The sequence below is a fragment of the Desmodus rotundus genome, chromosome 9, assembly GCF_022682495.2.
Source record: "Desmodus rotundus isolate HL8 chromosome 9, HLdesRot8A.1, whole genome shotgun sequence".
NCBI classification, from domain to species: domain Eukaryota; kingdom Metazoa; phylum Chordata; class Mammalia; order Chiroptera; family Phyllostomidae; genus Desmodus; species Desmodus rotundus.
The window spans coordinates 36,161,059-36,186,199 of NC_071395.1; the positions used below are offsets into that span (position 1 = coordinate 36,161,059).

Below are 25,141 nucleotides of genomic sequence, written 5' to 3' on the forward strand. Positions count from 1 at the left end.
CCACCCACCTCTCCTCTCTGGCCTGGGCAGAAGAGTGACAGGTTCCGGGAAAGACAGAGGGTTTCTGCAAGCTTAACAAGGGGGTGAGTCCCACTGCAGCTGCTGTGCCACAGGTGGTTTCAGGGCTTGAGCAGATGACCACGCCCCCAGCACTCAGTTACTTTTAACAGATGCCCTTTTGCTCCTTTCATCCCCGTCCGTAAGGCCCGCCAGCAGCAATGTGCTCTCTGCCCGCATGGCCCCCCGCTGTCCGGCCTCTCAGGACTGCCATCGCCGCAGGCCTCTGTCATGATTAGGTCACAAGGGTTTTGTTCTCCCTTCTCTTCCTCAAGACACCACACCGGTCCAGCACACTGATGGCATCACGCTGAGCGCACCGAGTGAGCAAGCAAACAGCAGCTCCCTCTGGCACAGCTTTGTTTGTAAGACAGTCAGGTGTCGGAGGGTGGGGAGCAAACTGACAAATTTCAGGGTCCTGCCACGCTGGTGAAATCTCCAGGGGCCCCGTGGATGAGGCACATTCAGATATCCCTCCAGAGGTGAGGAATAAAGGTTGCATCGGGCCCCTCCTACAATCAAAAAGCGGGCACCACAGCCAGTGGGCCTCTTAGCGTTTTCCTCATTCGGGTGTGAGACTCCAGCCCATTTACTGAGTGGCCCAGAAAGCTGCTGGTGCTGAGTGGGGCCCAGAACAAGAGCAGGCTCTGCAGCAGGTCCCAGCCGCCACACAGGCCGCTCTGCCACTTGGGTCACTGGACCCAGCAGGTCCATCTGTGCTTGGAGTGGCCGTGGCAGATAGGGGTGCTGTTTGGGGCCTTTGGTGGGTCCCTACAAGTAAATTGCAGTGCAAGCCCTTAGGATTTGGGGGCAAAGCACCGTTACCCTCTGCGGATAACTATTGTCCTTTTGAGAAACAGTTCTTGGCCTGCTACCAGGCCTGGGTAGAGACTGAGTGCTTAGCCGTGGGCCGCCACGTCCCCATGTGATCTGAGTATCAGCTGCCCCTAGAGCTGGGCGTGCAGAGCCGCACTCCACCCAGACAGGCAGCGTCTGCAGGCGACTGGGGCTGAGTAGGCCCCAAAGGCACACAAGTAAGTTGTATAAAGAAGTGGCCTGACTGTCCATGGTCCCCACCCCAGTGACACTGCCTTCATGGGGTGTGCCCTGGAGTCAGCAGACAGGGGAGGAGAAGATTCAGTCCGGGTTCTGCACAACACGCAGGCATCACCTCAAAGTGGACAGCTGCAGCCCCGCAGCCCCTCTCTGGGACCCCCTTGAAGGACAGTGGTGAAGGGACAGCCTCCCAGGGGGCAGGACTTTTGGTTGTGAACCTGGCTGTTCTGTCTGCCTGGAAGGAGAAATGGTCAGACAGGCCCTTGATTCATGTCGTTTTGTTATCATGTTGGTCAGAGAGAAAGTCAGTCCTGGCCAGGGCCTCTGTCCGTGTGGGGTTGGCACGCTCTGCCCATGTCTGCGTGGGTTTCCCCAGGGCTCTAGTGTCCTCCCACACCCCAAAGACGTGCACGTTAGGTGGCTGGCGTTTCTACGTGGTCCCAGTCTGCGTGGGTGTGGATGTGCGAGTGGTCCTGCTGTGGAAGCAGGTCCTGTCCGGGGTGGGGTCCCACTTCGCTCCCAGAGCTTCAGGGAGAAGCTCAGCCACCCGCAGTCCTGAACTGGACTAAGCAGATTGGGAATCATTTTCCTACTTGATTTTATTCATGTTTCTCCAATGTATGTAGAGCTCACACTTATTTCAGTGTTTAACTTTAGAGATGTTTTGGGTCTTCATTTAGAAGTTTGGTGATGTTTTTGTGACCAGAAATACGCTGTGGGAACTTAACTCTTGTTTATATCGATTAACTTACGGGAAAAATGGTTTCGTTATACATCATTTTGCTTAAAGTTGCAGTTTCCAGGAACCTATCGACAGCATTAACTGAGGACCTACTGTGTATCAGCTATTCCTAGTCTGGGGCCGATGATTTGGCTGGATGGGCAGGGACTTGGAAGGAACACAATTGGGAAATTGGTTGAAATGATATTTGGGGAAGAGGTATGTGAGTAGTGCTCTTTGAATGGACGAAACACGCGAAGATGTGTGTTCGATGTGAATGCTCACCAAAGGGCGACCTCAGCAGAGGAGGGTGTTAATAATCAGGAGGGTCGGACAGCCTGATCTGAGGATTCCAGTCCACGTTTCCCCAGCCCCCCGCCAGCACCCAGTGGCCTCAGGAACCAAGTGGCCATGGTGACAGGGTTAGAGGTTATTCATGGTTTTAGCAACATGGACTTCCGGTCACCAAGGCTGACGTGGTGAGAGCCACTGCTGAGAGCCCAACCTGTCAACAGAAGGGACCAACAGTGAATCCCCGATATGGCACCATTCCCCAGGGGCATCGGCCAGCTCCCTGGCGGCAGGTTGATTACGCTGGACCGCTTCCACCCTGGAAGGGGCAGTGTGTTGCTCTGACTGGAAGAGACACTTACTCTGCATATGGATGCGCCTTCCCTGCATGCAACACTTCTGCCAAATGCAGCGTCCGTGCGCTTACATCACCCACCATCCTGGTGTTGCACACGGCATGCCTTCTGATCAAGCAACTCACTTCAAGCAACTGTCGTGTGACAACGGGCCCCTGACCGCAGCATTCACTGGCATTTCCATGTTTCCTATCATCTCGAAGCAGCTGGCTTTGTGGACGGTGGAACGGCCTTTTGAAGACTCGGGCACAGTGCCGGGTGGGGGGCAAACACTCAGGGCTGCGTGTGCCGTGAGCCGGTGTCCAACCCGTGGTGCTGTTCCTCTGACAGCCAGATTCACAGGCCCAGGGACCGCGCTGGAAATGGGAGGGGCACCATGTACTGTTTTCCTGAGTGACCCACTAGCAACATTCTCGCTTCTTGTTCCTACAACCTTATGCCCTGCTGGCTTGGAGACCTGGGTTCCAAAGGGAGGAATGTTTCTGCCAGGAGACACAACAACAATTCCACTGAATGGGAAGTCGAGATGGCCACCCAGGCACCCTCAGCTCCTCAAGCCTCGGAACTAACAGGTAAAGAAGTTGCTGGGCTGAAGGGGGTGACTGGGCCTGACTGCCGAGGGGAGACTGGACTGCTGCTCCACAGGAGGTGTGTGTCTGGGGTACAGGAGGTCGCTTAGGACGTCTCTTAGTAACACCATACCCTGCAGTTAAGGTCAGTGGAAAACTACAACCACCCAGTCCAGGCAGGACTACTAAGGGGCCTTCAAGAATGAAGGTTTGGGTCACCCTAGAATCACAACCAGCCGAGGTGCTTGCTGAGGGCAAAGGGAATATGGACTGGGTGGTGGAAGAAGGTAGTTAGTTACAAATGCCAGGTGAGAACATGTGACCAGTTAGGGAAATGAGGGCTGTAATTGTCAAGAGTATCTCTTCCTTACTGTGCTATTAATATAGGAATGTATCTAATACATACACTATCTTTGTTTCTTCCCTCTCTTATTCCCTTATCATGTAACATGTAACATGTTTCTTCCCTCTCTTATTCCCTTATCATGTAAATTATAAGATGTATTGACTTTGTATCACAGTATTTAAGTTATGAGATACTAAGGCGAAGAGGTGGGCGAGAGGGGTGGGTTGGGTGGAAGGGGACAGAGGGAAAAAAGAAACTGGGATAACTGTAATAGAATAAACGATTCAAAAAGGAGAAGAGTGAACGGACTGAATTACTCCACCTCCTCTCCTGAGGAGGGGTTAGTGTGTTTTCCGTTGGACATAAGATAGTTGCGTCACGTACATCAGGTGAGATGATGACCTTGTCCCTGTCGTCCTTTGGGGACTAAGTATGATTTAAGGACAGGTGTAGGAGCGCCCAGGTGAGAAGGGGTGGACCTGTGATGGTTAATTTTAGGTGTCAACTTGACTGGGCCACGGGGTGGCCAGATATCTGGTCAATCATTATTCTGGGTGTGTCTGTAGGAGTATTTACGGACGAGATTAACACTTAAATCAATACTGAGTAAAGCAGACTGCTCTTCCCAGTGGGGGTGGGCCTCGTCCTATCAGCTGAAGGTCTGAATAGAGCAAAAGGCTGATGCTCCCCCGAGCAAGACGACTCTCCTGCCCGACCTGGCAGTCTTCGCACTGACACATCACCCCTCCCTGGTTCCACAGCAGCTTCTCGTCTTTGGAGACGGACTGGGGCATCAGCCAGGCAGATTTTGGACTTGCCAGCCTCCACAATCCTATGAGCCAGGTCCTTACACTCTCTCCTATTGGTTATGTTTCTCTGGAGAACGCTGACTAATGCAAGGGTGAGGCAGGAGAAGGTAGCCTCAGAATGATGGGCACCTGAGAGGCAGAGGGTTGACAGCACCAGTGAGAGGGTGGGCAGAGTTTCCCAAAGCCAAGGCCTACCTATTTCTCCCTGTGGCTCAGATAACAAATCTATACGTGAAAATCCAGACGTGTAGGACGGGCCAAGTGAGGAATCACAACACCTTTACAAAAGAGGTTTGTAAGTGCGTTAAAACTGCCAGTTGCCCAGGCATTTGCTATGGGATTGGATTAACCCACTAGGATTTTTGCCTGAAATCAGGTACTTCTGGGTCTGGCAAGATGACCCAGGCCCTCTGGGGGCTCTGCAGTGGCCCAGCCCAGATCTCGCTCTCACCTCGTACAATGGTGACGTTGCGAAGGATTTCCCCGTGACGCGTATCCACGGCCTTCATCTCCTCCACAATCATGGACAGGTTGCGGACGTTGAAGTCCAGGCGGGCGCTGAGCAGGCTGAAGCGCTCCCGGAGCAGGTCTGTGGTGCCCAGCATGAGGGAGACGGACTTGTTCAGGTAGTAGAGCTCCTCGGCGTGGGTGTGGAAGCCTAGCGTGCAGGACAGCCGCACGTCATCCAGGTACTTGAGCATGCTGTGCACGTGGCTGTCGGTGGCATTGATGTTGGTGAAGATGGTGCCGATCTCGATCTCGTGGGAGGCCATGCGTCCCTCCAGCGTCTCGAACCTCTCCGCCGTGCGGTTCTGGGCGTAGCGCGTGTGGTACTGCAGGTCGTGCATGTTCTCTTCGTGGTCGTCCAGGAAAGTCGAGACGTTGTCCAGCTGCAGCTGCAGGCCCATGACCTGCATCATGAGGTCATGCATGCTCTCCGAATTCTGGCTGATGCGCTGGGACGAGGTCCCCAGGGTGGCCTGGATGTTCTTGACCGCTTCTCCGGTCTTCGCCGAGGTGGTGCGCAGGCTGCCGAAGAGCCGGGTATAGTTCTGCCAGTCGGTGACAATCTTCTGGAGGGTCAGGGTTTCTTCGTCCGTCTTCCGGCGAATCCCATGGATCCATTCTGAAGTCTGCCCCACGGTGAAGTTCATCTGGTGCACTGCAGCCTTGACGTTGTAGCACTCCTGGGTGAGGTCCTTCAGAGAGAGGTCCAGGCCGGCCGTGGTGGCCTGCCAGCCTCTCACCTGGGTCAGGAAGACCCCCAGAGTCTGGTTGACCTGGTGGATGGAGAAGGAACAATTGCCCATCTCCTGGGAGATTTGACTGCTGGTGGTGGAGAGCAGTTCATGGGTCTGAGAGGTCTGGTCCAGCTGGACCTCCTGAGCCAGAAGCATCTTCTGAATCCCCTCCAGCTCCTCCTGCAGTTTTCTGATCTCTTGCCCCAGCTGCCCGGCCTCGTGGCAGAAAGAGCAGTTGTTCGGGGCTTTCGGATCTTCAGGAGAAAGAAATAATGTTTTAGTTGCTGAAGGATCATGGGACAATGGTGGCTTCTTTACGTGAAATATTTCAGAGCGGAATGAATTGGCAAGTGGCTTTCCAATTTTTCTTCCTTTCCTAAGTCCTTCTGTGAAATCGTTTTTGGAAGAGCCTTGCCATCTCTATAAAATCATTTTTATCAAATGACCTGCAATGTAGGATTTAGGATATTTTCTCCATCTCGCCACCAAATTCTCAGGACTACATCTTCCTAACTTTTCTGAGGTTGCCAAGAACCTCCCATTTACATTTTATTTTAAAATTTCTCCAAATATTTTTAAACTGATAAGAACAGATACTACACTTGATCTTAGCCAAAAGGCCGAGAAGCAATCTCTCCAAATATTTTTATATCTGTTATCTGACTTGATCCTCTCACAATAAACTTGTGGAGAAAACGGTGCAGGAATTGTTCTACTATAGCTGGTAAGGAATGAGGCACAGAGAACTGGCGTGGCAAATATCACTCAGCGTCTCGAGACAGTGGCAGAACAGGGCTTCCTCCTTCCACGACCGCAGACCGCCTCTAACCCCTTCTATCACGGCTCCTCCCTGCTCACTGTCAGCATGAGAACGTCCCTCGTTAGGGCAGGCAGTGGAGACTAACACAAATCGTGGACACTTTAAGCAGTGACGAGAAAAGGACTGGCTTACCAAGAGGCATTGGAAGGCCTTAAAAAGAATTGCAGGAACATGGGGATTGAACTGTCTTGGGCTTCCTCCCCTCCCTGTGGGCTCTGTAGGATCTGCACCGCACACAGAACCTCCAGCCCCAGGGTAGCCGCCCTCCTCCAGCGGGCGGTTCTCCGGCAGGACAAGGAGAGGGAGCCAGGGCTGTCCTTCCTCATGCCCAGGTCGGGGAAGGCTGCCCTGCTCCAGGTCCCGTGGCATGGAGGGCACATGGCGCGAGGGGGAGCCCTCGTCCTACCTCGGTACCCTTAGTCTCCCGTCACAGTCATCAGCACATCTGGACGCTGGACACTTACCAAGTCCCTGGAGATTTTCCTGCACAGACACAAGCTTCTTGTCATAAATGGCCTGGGCCAGGGAGATGTCTTCTGAGAGAGAGTCTACTTTCCTGAAAACTGTGGGGCAAACACAGATGAGAAACTGGGGCAGGGTGCCGGCTCAGAGAAAGGTATTTTTATCAGCCCTTCTGCATCCCAAACCATTCACCCTTCTTCCATGGGGCTCCCCAGCGGTGGGGAGGGAAAATTCTTCTTATGAGCAGCTTGTCACACGTCTCTTAAAACTACATATCTAGGTAACTGTATCTGCCTAGGGACATAGAGACAGACATATAAATATATCTGTTCGTAGATCCCCTTTAAGTGTATATGTTTATGTGTGTGTATATTTATTATATCTGTCAGATATAGGTATTATATTATATGTATGTGTACATTATAATGCCTAACCTATAATTATATATAAATTCTCTCTTCCCCAGAACTAGGACCTGACCACAAGACAGAATAGGGAAAATTAGGAAAAAAATATAAAAAGAAATATCCTTAATCCTACCACTGATAACTTCCATCAACATCTCTGTGTAGCTCGTATAATCTTATTTATCTCCACAACCGTTCTATAGCCACATAAATATATGCATTTTTAGAAAACAGTAACACAGAAAATTGGGACGTTCTGAATACCTCATTTATTTCAGTTTGCATTATTGGTATCATGTCATGGACATTTTCTCACTGAGACTTAAATTGTTTTAAAATCATTACTTAAAAAAAAAAGATTTTATTTATTTATTTTCAGAAAGAGAGGAAGGGAGGAAGAGAGGGAGAGAAACATCAACGTGTGAGAGAAACAATGGGTTGCCTCTTGCACGCCCCCAACTGGGGACCGGGCCTGCAACCCAGGCCTGTGCCCTGACCAGGAACCTAACCCACGACCTTCAGTTCGCAGGCCGGCACTCAGTCCCCTGAGCCACACCAGCCGGGGCTGAAATCACTGCTTTTAACATCTGTTAACACACTCTACATAATTGATTCGACACTTATATAAAAATCCCTTCATCTTGGGGACATTTAAGGCGTCTCCCCTTCTGAGCCTACAAATGAAACTTGATATATAAATCTGAGTAAGTCTTGATCCTAGAAGTAATCCCTGGATAAGACGGTTGTGTGTATATGGTTTATCTCTTAGGATAAATTAGGATAATTAGAATGAATACGTCAAAGGGTGTTAACGTTTTTGAAGTCCTTGATACATGTCGCCAAATCGCTCCTGGAAAAGTTATGCCAGTTCCCACCACACGCGCAGCCTCACACCCTACCACAGGCTCAGCGCTGGCCAGTGGGCAGAGGGCATCTGGGCAGCGCCAGGGTCCCTGCCTTCTTCATCGGGTGCCTGGCTGGGCCTGGTAGTGAGGGACAGGCTCCGATTGGACAGACGAGGGCAGAGATAGACAGAGAAGGGCACAGATTGGACAGAGAAGGGCACAGACTGTGGGAAAGATATTTCCCACAGATCCCCTGAAGGTCAAGTGTTAGGGGATGGAATTAGCCCCACCAAGAGATTTGGGTGATTCAACTTCTAGTCCGGATTTCCCTCGGTGTGTTGGGAGACTTCAGGCAAGTCATTAATCTTTCTGGAGCTCGATCGGCTTGCCTGTAAAAAGAGTCCGAAGCTCCTCATAAATGATTTCTAAGGTTCTTACCAGCTCCAAAATTCTATTATTCCAATTTTTGTTCTGAATCTCTGGGCTGTAATTACCACTGTATAGGCCAGAGCTGTCAAGATTTAATTAGTAACAGCGACCTGTTGCAAGAGCCTAGGAATTCTGCGTGTGAATGTGTGTGAAGCACCCTGGGACGGAAGGACGTCCTGTCCAGTGTGGGTTCCCTCCACGCACCTGGGCTGCGGGGCGAGACCTGGCCACCCGCAACCCTGAACTGGAATTGTCCAGTTGGAAAATAATAATCTTACCCATTCTCATTCATCTATTAAATGTATGTATAGCTCATATTTATTTCAATGTTTAATATTATAAGTGTTTTGGGTCTTTATTTAGAAGCGTGGTGATATTTTTGTGACCAGAAATATAATAAAGGAACTTAATTCTTGTTTATATCAATCAGTCTATGGTGGAACTGGTTTCAGGATATGCTGTTTCTCTTAAAGTCGCAGTTTCCGAGAACCTACTGACGACTTTAAGTGAGGACTTACTGTATCTCTAACCAGGGCCGGAACCAAGCACTCCCTGTCAAGGGGTCGGACGAGTGCAGGGTCGGCGCCTGACGCGAGCACCTCGCTTGTCTCACCCTAGTCCCACTCTTGTCTCCAACGTCTAGTCCATTAGGGCAAACAAACTTACTCTTCCCTCAGTGAAGAAGTCTGGAGTTTTAAAATCAGAAGCTGAGAATGGCATGGGATTGCAGTGAGAAGCCATCAAATTTGTGTTCATCAGTTTACCATAAACTGGTAGCATCCAGAAGGCCGAAGTTCCTGGAATCTGGCTGTACGCCCTCACCGGCGTCAGCTGCCACTCACATAAACTACAGTGTGTAACAGAAGCACCAAACGTCAGGTCCCTGGGCTTCACCTGTAGGACTCTGAGTTAGTAACGTGGCACAAGACCCAGGAATCTGCACTTCAACAAATACAGACGTGACCGTGACACAGGGGGCCGTCCAACCTCACTTTGAGAAAGTCACTAAGACCACAGAAGGGGCTTAGAAATTGCCTGATCCAGCGACCTCAACCCCGGGTAGATAACAGACTTGTCCAGAAAGCTTAAAGATATGAATTAATTCCATTATCCGGGGCAGGGCCCAAGCATCAATATTTTTTTAAAGCTCCCAGGTGATTCTAACACGGAACTAACACTGGGAACCACTGATCTAGTCCTAGCCTCTCGTTTTGTCAATGGGGAAACGGAGGTCCTGGGAGGGGAAGGGCCTTGCTCTCGGCCACACAGCCAATTACTGACCAGAAATTAGGAGCCAGGCTTTGCAGTTGGAACCAGGCATGGATGCTCCCTGGCTCTGGGCCTGCCGTAGAGATCTGTGTGTGCCTGTGTAGGGGAGACTTGGTGCTGGAGCCCGGATCAGATACCCCCTGCGGTGCAGGAAGGCATGGGGTGGGGGGAGCCCTGCACTAGCCGGAGGCTGCTGGGAGTCTGCACTCACCCAGAGAGGCCAGCACGACCACGGCCACCAAGAGCAGGGCCAGGAAGAGGTACAGAATCCGCACCGACGTGTGCAAAGACAGGTTCTTCTGGCAGCGGCTGCAGCGGGGCCCCAGCTGGCCTGTGGGGGGGCAGAAGGAGGACAGTGTCTCAGGCCAGTGGCTGAGGCTGCAGCTGAGAGGCCAGTTCCATGTTCCTGCTCTGGCCTGTCTCACTGCATGTCACGTTCTAGAGCCTCGTTCTTTGCCCCTCTCACCGCCTTTCCTCTAGGCCCTAGAGCTTGCAGGAAAGGAAGAAACCACAGTCAGGGTCTTCCAAGAACACCCATCACTGCATCACTCTATGGCTTCATCATTCAGCCCGGACTGGGGGCAAACCTGTCTCCCCGACACATCGGCCTCACTGATGATGCACAGCATGGGGCAGCCAGTACACGTTTCACCCCTGTGTGACCAACTCATCCCAGCTGGCCTGGGACGTTCCTGGTTTCAGCACCGAAAGGCTCACGTCACTGGAACTCCTCAATATGGAGCAACCAAGATAGTTTGCCAAGACTGAAAGCCACACACCGGGGCAACCCCTTCGGTCCCAGGCAAACCAGAGGGTTGGTCACCAGTCCCCAAACTTTGCAGGTAACCAACAACTCTTATGGAAACCAGATGAACTGCTCCAGTCTCCCAGGTGGCACCCTGTACGGAGCAAGGAGAACCAGGTATTCCTGGCTGCTCTGGCAGGTGGCCAACGCCCAGTGGGAAGGCAGCCGTGTTCCCAGCCATGGAATCCCTAGGGTTTGTTCAATTTCAGCTGCACACTAGGAGTACTGGGGATGTTTAAAAATCCCGATGCCCCGTTCACACTCCAGACCGAAAGACATCAGCATCCCTAAGGGCTGGTCTTAGGCATCCCTGGGTCATTACAATGAACATACAGCCAAGGTCAGGAACAGCTGCTTTGATCTATACTGAAACCCACCAAGAAACCCTACTCCATGTAACAGCTCAGATGAGCCAAGTGCCAGGCTGGATCCTGTGGCCCTCAGAAGGACAGGCTCCTTGGCTGGCATGGGATATGATACAGGAGATAGTTCTGAGCCAGCTGAAAGACAGGCCCTGGGGGACTTGGCAGAGGTCCCTGACAGGTCTCCCAAGGGTCCCTGAAGACAGATAGCGCTTGTGTCAAACTCCGATTTCACCCGTACAGCATAACCCAGGCCCACGCCACTCTGTCTCTCTGCCCCCACCCCAGGAAGCAGAGGGCAGAAGGACAGCCAGGATTTGGAAGCCGCGTAGAGAGGCCAGTGACCAGCCTGAGGATGGGAGCAAGGAGGGACTCTGAGCACAGGGAAGAGATCAGAGGGCAGCCCCCAGAGCCCTTACCCTCCTGCGTGCACGGGAAGGACGGCATGTCCTCATCACCAGCCAGCTCCTCTTCTGAAACATACAACGCATCTCCGTCGCCACCAGCCGACCTCACTGTGATGGAGCCAAGTGCCGTCAGATGCCAGGCTGGGACCCGAGCCACACCCACCCCTCTCCAGCGGCCCCATTCATTAACGGTCCCCACACCCTGTGCCTCCCCACCCCCACCCCTGGGACCAAGTCAGTCCACTTGAGCTCCAGGTGACCTGACGATACGCAGAGAAAACAGGAACAAAGGGAAGAATCAAAGTGGCCGAGGAACTGGGATGTCCCAACACATCCAGGTGAAAAGTTGCCATGACCTCCCACAAGCTAGAGAAGACACACAGGCCAGTTCAGCTGCCTGCTCCACGAGTGCCTTGCTCAACCGCCTTCCGGGACGTGAAAAGAAATAAGAGCCAGTCGCTTGGTCCGGCTCAATGTCCTTCCACTCACCACATCCGGGGACTGAAGCAGGCACATTTTCCCCTCGCCTCTTGCCCTTGCTCCCCTTTTTTCAAGGAGCAGACTGGTTGGGCTGAGACTCAAAATCTTCCATCACAGGTGTGGGTGCTGACCAGCCAGTGAGAAGACTGACCAATTAGAAAAGAGTGCCCCCCCCCCCCCCCCCCCGCAAAAAACCCAGACTGTCTTAGGGTGATGCAGTGGGGCAGGGCCTGGGGCAGTGCCTTTTAGGGTTGGGGCTTTATGTTGGGGTCTTCGGTCCAGCTGCCCCCCTGTGCCACTCTAATTATTGTATTAGTTGTATTACAACTGTTAACCTACTTTTGCCCACCCCTGTACATGTGGTCTAAGGAATCAACCTTTCTGGCCCTGCATTGCATCGTAGGCAGCTACCCCACCCCCTCGTCAATCTGCCAGCAGTTCACAGGATGACTGTGCCTGGGAGATTACCAGGATTACCGTGCCTTTCCCATACACTGGGGCCTCAGGTGGGCCTACTAGGTTCCTGGGTACCTCTGACTCTGGCCCACACCTCAGGCCCTCGCACCCCCAGATGATCTCAGCAAGAGCGACGGTGACGCTGCATCGGCCTATCAGACTTACTGCCAACTCAGACCTTCCTGGGGAGATATCCCTTCCACTTGTGGAGCAGAACCGCCTTCTAGGCCCTCCTGCCGTGTTCCCCCACCCCTCGATGGTGCTTCTCTGCCCTCCCTCGTGACCAGGCCTCCGCCCAGTTCTGGCCCCAGGGCTCATTTCATCACTTCACTGTTTATAACCTCGCAGGGAATCTGGGAAGACTTAAATCAAGGAAAGCTGACACCCACCTTCAGCAAACACTCCCTTGAAAAGCACACAGCTTTGTCATAACCTTGCTCTCCCTCTGAGAGTCCCCTGAACTGGCAATCATTAGCAAGTGGGAAGTAATAAAGACCGTTCCGGTGCTTTGCGGAGCAGCCCATGGGAAGGGAAATGACAGCTGCCAGCGTGGGTCTCGGCTCTCTCTAGACGAGGGGTTCACAAGTATTTGGCCCTGTTTCCTTTGCTGACATCTCAGCTCCATAACTCACAGCCCTCCCTAATCCCCAAAGAGCTCTCTTCTCTCTCTAATCCTTTGGACTTCCTCTTCACCGGGGCTGAGCCTCGAACCTTGGGGACCCCTCACTTACCCATGTCTGGAATACTATAGCAACTCTCCACTCTCGCCTTGTTTGTTTTAATGAGAACACAGCCCAAAGCATTTGTGAGGCTTTTATAAGCCAAGCCCTTTGCAAGCACGGGCTCATTCTGTTCCCATTACCCCAAGATTGTTCCGGTCAGAGGATGGAGGGAGAAACAGACGGAGAGAACTGGGAAAAGCTTGGCTTGAGGACACAAGTCTATGATTGATTGGGAGATGATTGATTAGACAGGAATCTGCACTCCCCCTTACCCTGGGCCAAGCAGGCTTGACAGAGACAGGAAAAGAATGTTCTTCCCTCTCCGCACTTCCATGCCTGCCCCTTCCCATGCCTTCTGGGGTGATCTGACTTCGTGCTGGCTGTCCCGGCTCTCTGAAGTGTTTTCAGAGATAGGGAGTGTGGACAGAAGGGGGGCCATACACTAAACGTGACAAGCTCAGGGGAGGCCTGCATGGCAGCCTTACAATGTCAGAGACCAAAAGTAACCACACAGGATGGTCTGACCATAAAAATTTCTAACTAAAAGCAGGTCATGGCAGGCATCCCCATCCTAGGCCTGTAGTTTCCTTGACAAAGGTCAGTCTTTACTGTAAGTGAGCCTGTCTATTGTCTAAGATAATACACGCTTGGAAAGTCAGAGTAATCCCCCCTTACCGGACCCCTCAGAGCACACCCAGCACCAGAGCAGAGACCACAGAACCCCTCACTGTTATCTTGTTCCCCAAATACCACCTCTAAGTGCTGTGAATGTTAACTATCCTGTGCCCACCAATGTAAAAGAGGTACGTGTCTCTCTTCATCCAATCACAAAGGTTTCCCTGCTCTGCTTTCTCCCACCTCCCTAACCCACCACCGATGGAGTTCATGGAACCTCCTTATGTCTCCGCCTTTGACTCTAATGTATAAAATAAGCTGTAAAACTGGCATTCCCCGGAGCATTTTCTCAGTACACTGAGATTTTGTTTTCCAGCCATTGTCGTCAGTGTGGCTCAAATAAACTCATAAAAATCTCTACAGGTTTGGATGTTTCTTATGTCAACGGGAGTAGGAAGGGAACTTGTAAGTCACAGAACCCACCTGTCATGTTACAAGGGCTCAGAGAGGCGAAGTGACCTGTCACTAGTTACTGACTTGTAAATGTCCAGGAATCTGAAGCAAGACGAAAACACACACACACAGAATTGCATATACCGAACTCAGACGGGCCGCAGAGCCGGGCCAAGTCCCTCCAACCAGGCCTGACATCTGTTTACGTGTCTGGCCTCCCAGCAGTTTGTCATCTACTTGAGGTCAGGAAGTCTTCCCACAGCGCAGGGCTGACCGCATAGTGCGCATTTAAAATAGATGGGTCTACTGACCCCTTGCCTCCTTGGTTGATTGTTAACTTCTGCTGTTTCAATTAAGGGTGCATCTTTGTTCAAAAATAACAATTAATGACTTCAAATGCAGTTTAAATAGGGCTTATTCTTAGAGTTCTCCATGACTAGGGCATGTTGGGGAGTGCTGATGCATTGAGGAGGCAAAGGCTTAAAGAAGCAGAGATTTAAAATGAACACACAGAAGCCTAATGCTTGAACTGAAACGGAATGAACTGGGGGAGGGTACAGCAAAATTTAGGATCTGCTTCTCCCTTTCTCAGAACTAGAACAAGGGATATAATATTGTTCCCCCAAAGCTAAAAGGCTGCTTTTGTGGGGGTTTTTTTTTGAGGGGGGGCAGCTTCCATTAATGTCTCAGTTAATTACCTTAGAATACCCCTGGCATTTTTATGGCCCTCCGAAATAAGGCCCTGGTCCTTCCCTGAGCCACACATAAATTATCCGTGGGAAACTGAGGACTTTTGACATGCTGCCAATGGAGGAGCCCCTGAGTATCAAACACCATGGGTGGCCAGGTGTCTGGAATAATTAGAGAAGTCGCCATGTGGTAGGCCACAGTGTCTGAAGAGAGGCTACATTTCCGATAGCCTCTGTTGCCCTCTGTCCCTCTCTTTTCTTCCTTTTTGTCATTTTGCTAAATCCCGGACAAAGGCTATTGGGACAGGAAGGGGTGGGCTTGGGGAAGGATGCTGGAGAAGACAGGGTAATGCCTGGACTTTGGGGAAGCCCCTGTCTTGGGAAAAGGTGAGAGGACAAGCTTGGGATGGCACGCTGTTCTGAGTAGCAAACACGCCAGCTTCTGCCTCCGCTGTTCCAGAGGCCCCGAGAGATGGAAGCTGTCATGAAGGAGCATCCTGATCCCCGTTCTAAAGAAGCCAGGCCCACGAATGACCCACCAAAGACACAGCCAGGTCCCACTCTTCATCTAGCAATCTCTACCCCAATTATAGGCAGTATCTTAAAAAAAAAAAAAAAGTCAAATAGGCTTCGAAGCCAGTGTTGTAAGCTCAGACTCGTCAAGCAGCAGCAACCACTGGAGATTTGAAAGAACCTCTGTTTCTCTCCTACCTAAGGCCCTGATATCCAACCCAAACACCAGGACAGCCATGAGAGGAACTCCTTTCTTTTTGTAAGCCTCAGCTCCCACAGAGCCACGTGGAAGGTTTGACTGAAGGTGCGTTGTTGGCACATCCTGAGGCGTGACTGCTGACGCTGCGGGATTGAGCCTGGTTCCCTTCTCCTTCTGGAGGCGGACAAGAGCCTGGACCTGTTAACCTCCTGCTAACTCAACTGCGGTCACCGGCTCCAGCTTGCTTTTGGCTGACCAAAAATGTGCAGTTAATTCCCTCTTGAGCCTTTCTGCAATCTGCCATCAGAGTCAGCAAGGGGGAGAGATTCGAGGAACTGAATAAAAGGTCTTTCTTTGGGAACTTCAAGGAACATATTTTGATGATTATCTCCTACTACGGAGTTCACAGAGTGGGTTTTCCAAACAGCCAATTGGGTCAGTAAATAAAGATTTGGGAGTCTTCTCAGGAGCCAATGCTATATTTAAAGTTGCAGAATGGCAATAGTCGAAGCTTGGAGAATGCTATAATTAAGGTTGCAAAACTGTTTTCATTAGAACCCCCCTGCAATTCCCCCCTCCCCAGAGGCTTCCTCTGTGGATGCGTCTGTATTTGGGTGGGAACCCGTCGCCCATCTCGGCTCCAAAGAATCTGGTCCTTCCCTTTCAGATTCTCCTGCCCCACAAATTGTCATGATCGGCTTTCCTGGAACCCTCACCTCCTTTCTGCTCCTTCATTCCCAAAATCCACATTTGATGCTCTGGGACAGGCATTTCCTTTCCCACTGCCACCTCCATCTGAGTCCCATCCAGCCACAGCCTCCCGCTGCCTGCTGCCTTCCACTCTGTTCCCGGTAACCACGGAGCTTGTGGGCGAATTCCCCCTTTATCCCAAGCCCTCTTTATCCTAAATGGCTTTCCTCCTCTTCCTTGCCCTGAGTGTTTCTCGCTGGGGCCTCGCGGTGTTTGGGCAGCACAATGCCTCACCAGACGGGATTTCCCCACACTGCATGGACACTTGGCATCCTGGCCCACCGACTTTGAGTAGAGATCCCTGGTCCCTGTGATAACTCCAAGCGGCCATCCCATTTCCAAATGCCCCTTCAAGGGGTGGTATGGCCTCCAGTGGAGAAGAGATCCCAGGCTATTCACTCAATACAACAGACTCCAACCCTCCCCCACCATACACGCACTGGTCTCTGCTGTGCGGAGAGCAACTCCTCCCCAAACCCCACAAAACCGGGAGCATGGGAGGGGTCGAGGGGTCTTGATGTCTATTGCCACCTCTCGGCCTTCAAACCCTACTTGAGGCCCATGCTATCTCTTGAGTAGGAACTTCCCTTCCCTTCTCCGAGTTTCATGTGCAAAACCAGCGGGAATACCATCTACTTTACAGAGCTGCTGGGAAAATTCAATGAGGCGACATATGACAAGTGCCTGGCACATAGTAAATACCTGATAAATGTCATTTTTATCGGACTATTTTTACAGGACTATTCTTCTGCCCCACTGGAACTGCTGCTGTCATTTGCCCCCCCTTTCCCCACGTCTGTCACTTTCAGGACCAATTTCCAACTTTCAACAAATCCATTTTCTAAAATATGTCGTGCATAGCACGCCCTGGCTGATGTGGCTCAGTGGACTGAGTGGCAGCCTGCGAACCAAAAAGTCGCCAGTTCGATTCCCAGTCAGGGCACGTGCCTGGGTTGCAGCCAGGTCCCCAGTTAGGCATGTGAGAGGCAATGGCACATCAATGTTTCTCTCCCTCTCTTTCTCCTTCCCTTTCCCCTTCTCAATAAATAAGTAAATAAATAAACAAACAAACAAATAAAATATGACCTACAGAATGCTAGTTCCAAAATACTCTTTGAAAAAGGATTCTTTGATCAAGTTAGTCTGGAAAATGCTGCATACTTTCACCATCGTAGAAACTCACAGTAGTACACTAAGACATTTTTAGTCCTTCAAAAAAAAAAAGATAAGCCTATTGCAATCTTCATGTAATTCGATATTTCTCAAGCTTATTTGACCAAGGAACTTGCTGCCACTCTTGAAAAAAGGTGACGTATGGCGGGGGGGGAGGCAGTGGTGGTAGGTAAATGCAGACAACTGTACTTGAACAACAATAAAATAATTTTTTTTAAGTGGCCATTAAAACCCCATGGAAATGGTATTCAGAAGCACACCTGCTTCAGGGAACACTGCTTGGCCAGTCCCTCACCTGGACCGTGTGATTTCTTCATCCTGTCTTCCGCCATCAACTGTCACGGTGGCAACACTATGTTGAAAGCCCACTGGCCCTGCAGACCTTGGGGCCCCGTGACCTGTAATCTGTAGGTCTCATCTCCTGGGTGGCCGGAGCTCAGCCTGACCGCATACTGCCGTCCACCTGCGTCTTTCTTCCACCGCTCCTGCCGCTTTCCCAACCCAGCCACACGCACTAAGCCCTTACACTCTGTTCTCTGCCTGGGCTATCCACCGAGCCCCCAGGATCCGCTTCTGCTCCCTGCAGCCTTGAGCCTCCTCCCCTGCCCTTGCGCCCCACCTTCCTCGTCCTGTTTTCTCTTCTCTGAGCTGGGACAACCCAGCCAGGTGAAAGCCGGTCAGAGTAGTGTGGGTCTGGCCCCGGGCAAGTCCTGCCATCTGGGTCCCCCCTCAACATCCCTCCTGTTCTCCAAAGAAGAGCTCACCTCCTCCCTTTCTGAAAAGACCAAAGCCGTTAGGTTTCAGCTCTTCACCTTCCCCTAACTCCGCCAGCCATTTCACCACAAATCCAGTGTAGGCACAGGTGTGTGGAAACGGGCCCTCTTGTGCATGGGGATCAGAGTGGCACTCATTCCCATGCTTCACGTGGGCCTGCCTGTTGCCGCAGCGACCCCCCTTCTAATAATTCTCCCCCGCAGGGAATACGTGTGCAACTAGGCTGAGGTGGATGTGTGCAGACCATCACTAGAGGCTATGACAAACCTGAGGGAAAACACGAAGAGCTCAAATGCCCATCAGTAAGGAATTGGTTAAATAAATTACTGTATAGTTGTACTATGGAATATTATGCAACCATTGAAAAAATAAGGCAGCTCTGTACTTATTGCCCCGGAGAGATATCTGTGTTCTATCATTGAACTTTAAAAACACAAGTGCCAGTGTAATCTTATGTATGCAAACAATCTGTGTGCAGATACACAAGGAAATATTTCTGGGAGAGAGCTCATCCAGATCTTGCCGATCATCTCTGAGGGCTAAGAGTCCATGTGAGGGCTATTAGTTTTTCCTTTTCTGAATTTTTCAAAAGTTTCCATAATGAGTATGCATCATAAAAGGATTAAATGTGCCCTGGTTGGTGTGGCTCGGTTGGTTGGAGTATTGTCCCATAACCCAAAAGTTGCAGGTTCCATTCCAGATCAGGGCTCATAACTAGGCTGCGGGTTTATCCCCGGTCTGGGCGTCCATCCCTGGTCCTGGTGCCCATCCCTGGTCCTGGCGCCCATCCCTGGTCCTGGCGCATACTGGAGGCAACCAGTCGATGCTTCTCATTCTCATTGATGTTTCTCTCTCTCCTTTCCTCTCTCTCTAAAAACCAATAGAAGAAAAATGTCCTCGGGTGAGGATTAAAAAAAAAGATTAAATGCAGCTAGTAATGCAAAAAGTCTATGTCCGTATTCTTCCTTGGGGACCCCCAGAGAGAGCCTCTCTTCTTTCAACGGCAAAGCTCACCCACTCCTGCCTTCTTTGTCACCATGTCCCCGGTCCTCCTCTCTTCTCTTTCCCTCTGCCTTCCACTGAACACCTGGAAAAACCCTTCATGCCCAGCCCTGCTCCTTACTTTAATGATTTGGTCCCCTTTTCCTGAAACTTCTCTGCATGAGGCCTCCCCACACCTTTGCTTCAGCACTACCCATTCCCCTCTCGGCCCTGCAGCCCGACTCTCTGGATCCAATAACCCTGTGCTGGCTCTGCTGACTAACGGCCAACTTTATTGACGTTGTTGACTTCTCTCTCGGAACGTTTCCCCCACCCCCCGATTTCCATGACATTGCCATCATACTTCTCTGTGCGAGCTCTGACCACTCCTTTTGGCTCCCTCGCAAGTTCATTTTCTTCCTCTCATTCTCCAAAAGAAGAGATTCCCCAGCGTCTCCAGGGAGAAGCAGCAACCAAGCTATCTCCTGACAAACCCTTCCAAATCCTCTCCAATGTCAACAGCACACATTTGGAAGTCCTTAGCATGGCATTCAAGGCCTCCTGGTCTCATGACTCCCTGTGTCTCTCAGCCAATTCTCAACTCCAGACAAATCTCTACCCACCACCCCTAAACACATTTGCCCAATGACATGATGCCCAGCTTTCACCCACACGGCTACCTGCCTCTTCTGACTGTCCCTTGAGCGACCCCATCTAAATCTTGCCCACCCTCAACCCCTCCCTAAAGTCTTCCTGAACTGCCCCATCGTGAAATGCTCTCTTTATCTCAGGTGATTCCTGTTGGATCTGCCAGAGACACCACCCGCTTGCTCTTTTGCATCTTCTCCCTGGATTGTCTGGTTTTCTTAAGGGTCTCTGCCTGCAGGCAGGAACCATCCTGGTTTGCCTTTAAATTTGCATGCCTCCTCCCCAAAGCAGGTTCTCCATACATGTTCACTGACTGAAAAGTGTGGGATGACACCCCAGAATAACCGACATTCTAGCTTGGGTTCAGGAGGATATACAGGTGTCTCACCTGAGCCTCGTAGGAGGTATCTGAACCTGGGGATGTTCAGGACTCCGGTTCAAAGATGAGTCTGGAGCTCAGACAGGTATCATCAACATGTTCCCATGTCACATCTGTGACCCTGGGCATGACTGTTCAAAGAACGGTGTCCAGTAAGGAGCAAGGAGCTCACAGCTGAAACCAGACTCATCCAGAAGAGAAGCAGCAGAAGAGAGATGGGGAAAGAACCAATACCACCCTGAACTGCCTCCTGGGGCCTCTCTTATGACACTTACCACTGTTAGTCTTTTTTGAATAATTCGGGCACACATCTTACGTGCCCTAGCAAAGGGTAAGCTCCTTGAGAGAAAGCAGTGTCCGAGCTCTTTCTTGCATCTTTCTTGGACATTAGATACACATGGATACACAAGCCCTGGCATTTAGCAGTTGCTCAATAAGTGCGTGTTAAACAGAAGCATGAATCTTCACTGAATACCTACATTAGATGCGGGGATACTTGCCTTTAAGGATTCCAGCTGGGTGGAGGACTCAGATGTACCCACCAAACGAATGTAGTGGGCACCTCCCATGTGCCAGGCCCTGTGTGGGAGTGAGTCAGGAAAGGGGCAGACAGGGCCCCCATGCTCATGAACCCACATCTCACACTACCCTGTGGGCATTACAGTTCTGTTCCGGGGGGAAACTTGTGTGGGTGTGTGCCCTCACAGAAGGAAAAACAATGGAGTAGAATGTTAACGCTGGAAAGAACCTCAAAGATCACCCATCCCACTTGCAGATGAGGAGGCTGAGGCTCAGGGAGTGCCAATGACTTCCTCATAGTTGCATAGTTATAAAGCTGGTGTGGGACAGGGCTAGGCCTGACCTTGGGCTTGGTGCTCACAACACACACACACACTTGCTAAATTAAATGTGATGAACAGGGGCAGCACAGATATGACTGGCACCGTGTGTCATGCTGCTGTACTTGTCGATCCCAGCACCCAGCACAGCTGCCTGCCCTTCACGAAAACTGCCCAGCTACCCACGAACATCTACTGAGAAGCGGAATTCTTCTTCCTCTCTCTGAAATTAGCCATGGGATGTGAGTCTTCAGTTATTAAAGGTACCCCAGCTGGATGGCAAGGTGACTGGTGTGTGTGTGAGAGAGAGTTTGGAGCTGATCCCCAACATCTAAGCCCCTCCCCCATCCCTTGACATGGGCCATTTAAGCGGGTCTTTGCACCTTTGCCACATCTGCTCCTTTTCTTCTAGTCTCAGGCTCCTTCTAGCGCCCCGAGGCCTGGGGATGGAGGTCAGGCTTCCAAAGGGAACCCAGATTTCCCGCTCATGAGTGGGTATGATCCCCCCTCACTGAGCTGTGGGAGGTGGGTCTTCCTGGAACCACATTGCTGTGTTCCACAGGCCCCTCCTGCCCCCACCTGCCCTTTGCCCACAGGCAGTGGGCACTGCTCTCTGATTCTGGGGGGAGGGGCCGTTCCTCCCAGGCTTGGAGAATGGTGGGGTGTCTCTGCCCTGTCCGTGGCAGCTGAGGACAAGTCTCCCAGGGGCATAGAGTGGCCCATGCAGCAGGCCTGCTTCCAAACAGTTTTCCACCCAGTCACTTCCGCTTCCAGTGCATCAAAGCAGGATGGCCTCAGGGACACCCGGGAGACAGGGACCCAGAGGGCTAGGCTGCTTCTGGGTTGGGAGTGGGGCTCCCACAGCTGGGAGGGTTCTCGTGACAGGACACTCTCATCAGAGCTGTGGAAACAATCCCACAGGTGGCTCTTAATGGCTCAGACAAGCCACTGGGAAGCTCTGAGATGGGCCTGTCACCAAGGGGCTGGAGGCAGCTGTGTGGCCCTCAGGTGTGAGCGGGGCTGCACCTGGGGCCAGGTGCCAGCTTGCATCAAAAGATACGGTTGCCTGGGAGGCCTGGCTGGTGGGCAGGCAGGAGGGGCCTCAGAGTGGAAACAGCTCGGCTGGCAGAGTCGGCCCTGGCGCCTGGCCACTGGTGGCCGTGCTCCTCAGAGAACGTGTTTGCTTGTGTAAGTACCATCCCTGCCAAAACCCCTCTCCCCCACAAAACATAACATCACCATGTTTTGCTTTGAGCGGGCATGGTGAATCTTTGTCAACAGATGTAATTCTCCGAGTGGTGGGGCCTTTAGGGAAGCCAGCCTCCCGTCCAAGAAGGGCTGCTCTGGAAGGGGCCGCCCTGCTCTGCCGGGCACTTTACTTTTTCCATGTGGGCGAAAAAAATCCTGATTTTTCATACTCCACCGATCCCAAAGGCCAAATATTTGCTGTCTGCCCTGCCTTTTCCATCTCGGGCCGAGGTGGCGGCAATTCCTGGCTCCTGGGGAGGACTATGGAAGACCCTGCAGGGAGGAGTGCTGGGCTTCACTCCTCGTCCCTCCCCCACCCCACCCCCCGCAGCCCCCCAGCCCCGCAGCCCAGGTCCCGGTTCATTATGGGAGAACACGGTTTCCCGGAGACTGGAGGACAAATAAATGACAGCTGCCCTGAAGGCCTCAGTGGGCAGGAACTGGGCCCCGCATGGTACTGAGGCTGCTGGTTGAGAGCAGGAAAAGGAGGTGGGAGGGCAAGCCGCAAACGTCTTTCTGAGACTCCCAGCCTCCCAGCCAGCAAGCCAGGGGGACCCTGAGCCTGATGACATGATGACGCATTTCAGTTGGTCCTCCTCAGGGGCCTCCTCTAAATATTGTCGCGCTGGCTCTTTTCTCCTCCACTCAGAGGAGTAGAATTGCCTCGCTGAGTTTCATAAAGGTGGGTCCTGTGTTCCTGACCTCATCTTCCTTGGGAGCTGGGGGTGTCTCCTCCATTTGGGAGGATTGGGGACCTGCCTGTCTTCCCCACACTGTATTTTCCCTCACAGTGCGTGTCTGGATGGTTGGTGGAGCCAAACCACTCTGTGATTGGGCAGCATCTCAGCACCATTATTAAGGCTGAGAGAAGCATGGGCTCCAGGCCTGTGGTGAGATGTGGTCTAAGACCTTCCCAGAGGCTTCTGGGTAATGACCTGCCCCTGTCGGCTCACTGGGGAGGGTATGGCTCCATAGGTGTGGTAGCTGAGAGCAGAAACTTTCTGGGTGAGGCTTCTCCCTGCTGCCACTCGAACTCCCTGAGGTTGGTTGTAACTTGCTTGCCTTATCCTAGACAGCCCAAAACATGGTGAGGCCATCACGAGACCAGGGGCCGCAGGGAAGCAAGCGCTCTGGCCTGGAAGTCAGGAGCCATGGGCTCTACTCCCCCTGACTGGCTATGAATCTTAAGCAAGTCCTTTCTCCTGCCCATAAGACCAGCAATATAATTTGCAGAGTCCAGTGCAAAATGAAAGTGTGGGGGTCCCTTGTTAAAAATATTATTAAGAATTTCAAGACAGCGACAGCAGAGCATTAACCTAGTGTGAGGCCTTCTACCCATGAAGCTGGTCCTACCTGTCTGGGCCTCAGTTTCCTCACCTATGGAGGCTGTATTCAATCAGAGAAACCCTCAGACCTTTATATGTAAAGGACGCAAACAGAGCCGCTTCTTCAGCATCACCCGAGAGTATAGTTTCAAGCCCTGCAGAAGATCTTGAAAGTCTCTTTCAGCTTCAACACTCACTACGCGGAAGAGGTAGTGAGGTTCCCGCTGCTAGGAGCCCAAGCGTCTAAGCGTCTGCCCGGGTGCTAAGGGAGGGTTAATGAAAAGCACGGGAGACAGCATGAGAAAACCCCTTCGGTTCCTGTCCCATTCACAGCCTGCCTCTCTCTTAGCCTGAAAATGAGCGCGAAGACCAAGCATGTGCTTCCCAGGCCTCACGAAAGCCCCGCCCAGGCAGGAGCACCTGGGACCAAGTCTGATTCTTTTTTCCATCCCAAGAACTGTCTGCAACGGCCACCATCAGATGACCCACTGCCCTGGGGACGGCTCAGGTCTGGACCACTGGTCTTTTCCAGGCGCTTTGTTCCCAGGAGGTCAGAGGGCAGGGGTGGTCAGCCCTGGTTCTGAGGTTGGGAAGGGCGAGCCTGGGCTGAGAGACTCAGACACCACAGGGCTCTCCTGAAGAAGGGGTGGAATTTCTGGAGGAAAACCCTTGGCCTGGGCTGGGCAGAAGGCTAGGTGGGGCTGCGGGATCCTCCGGGTGGGGATTTGCACTGCCGGGAGGCTGGGCTGGTGACATCCTTCCGCGCTGGCCGGTTAAAGGGATCAGAAACGTCTCCGGGATGTAAAGTAGATTTTTGGGGCCAGAGTGACGAACAGGACGGGACAGTATGAACTTTCTCCCCGCTTCCTCCGCTCTCCCTTCTCCCTGACTTCAGGGTCTTCATTCCTCCCGCGAGGGGGTCGGTCCGGCGGGGAGAAGACCCGGGGAGCCCTCCCCTCCTCAGCCCCGCCCGGGTGTGCTGGTCCCGCAGGCTCTCCTCCGGGAACTCGCGCGCCCGAGGCTTACCTTTCATGGTCCCTCGCGCCGGGGCCTCCCGAGGGCCTCGCTCCTGGCGGTTCAACGGCGGGGTGACCGGGGTGAGGCCGGCAGCTCCGCGAGGGCCACCCGATCGCCGCCCTACGCGCCGCCCGCGGAAGCCGGGCTCGGAGTCGGAGTTCTGGGGCAGCACCGGGGCGCAGAGGCGGCGCGCCGAGGGGAGGGTTCGCGGGGTCGCAGCCTGGGGGCGCCGGGCCCGCCGCCCATCCCGCCGCCCGCTGGAGGCCGGCGAGCTCTGCGGCCGCCCGATCCCCGCGCTCCCGCCCTCGCTCCCTCCCTCTTCGTCACTTCTTGGGCCCTGGCCCAGATCAACTTCTTGGTATTTTCAAAACTGCCGCGGCCAGGCCTCTTTGTGCCGCCGTGGGTCCCTGCGCCCGCGCCCACGCCTCGGCACAGGAGCTCGGGACAGCCCGCCGCGGCTGTGCGGGGGGAGCGCACGGCGAGGGCGCTTCTGGAGCAGCTGTTCGCCCGTGCGGGCCGCCGGGTGGCGGGGGTGGGGGTGCGCTGGGGGTGGGGCTGCGAGAGGTCCGACCTGCACGTTGTTTCACCCCTCCGAGGGGTAGAGGGGCTGGGAGCAAGAGGGGTCCTT

At 52.6% G+C, this 25,141-nt stretch overlaps 1 protein-coding gene and 1 pseudogene across 1 annotated transcript in view; both read right to left on the reverse strand.

The window, feature by feature from the left end:
- Positions 1-24,853, reverse strand: part of SCARA3 (scavenger receptor class A member 3) — a 34,480-nt gene extending 9,627 nt beyond the window's left edge. Inside the window, exons 1-5 of the mRNA XM_024568853.4 lie at positions 24,523-24,853; positions 11,265-11,360; positions 9,890-10,009; positions 6,731-6,829; positions 4,657-5,700 (exon numbers count right to left, since the gene is read on the reverse strand). Of these exons, the coding sequence (XP_024424621.2) occupies positions 4,657-5,700; positions 6,731-6,829; positions 9,890-10,009; positions 11,265-11,360; positions 24,523-24,529 (1,366 nt within the window). The 5' untranslated portion in view covers positions 24,530-24,853. The remainder of the gene's footprint in view (positions 1-4,656; positions 5,701-6,730; positions 6,830-9,889; positions 10,010-11,264; positions 11,361-24,522) is intronic.
- LOC112312703 (U2 spliceosomal RNA) lies at positions 5,966-6,078 on the reverse strand (annotated as a pseudogene).
- Positions 24,854-25,141: the final 288 nt, after the last annotated feature.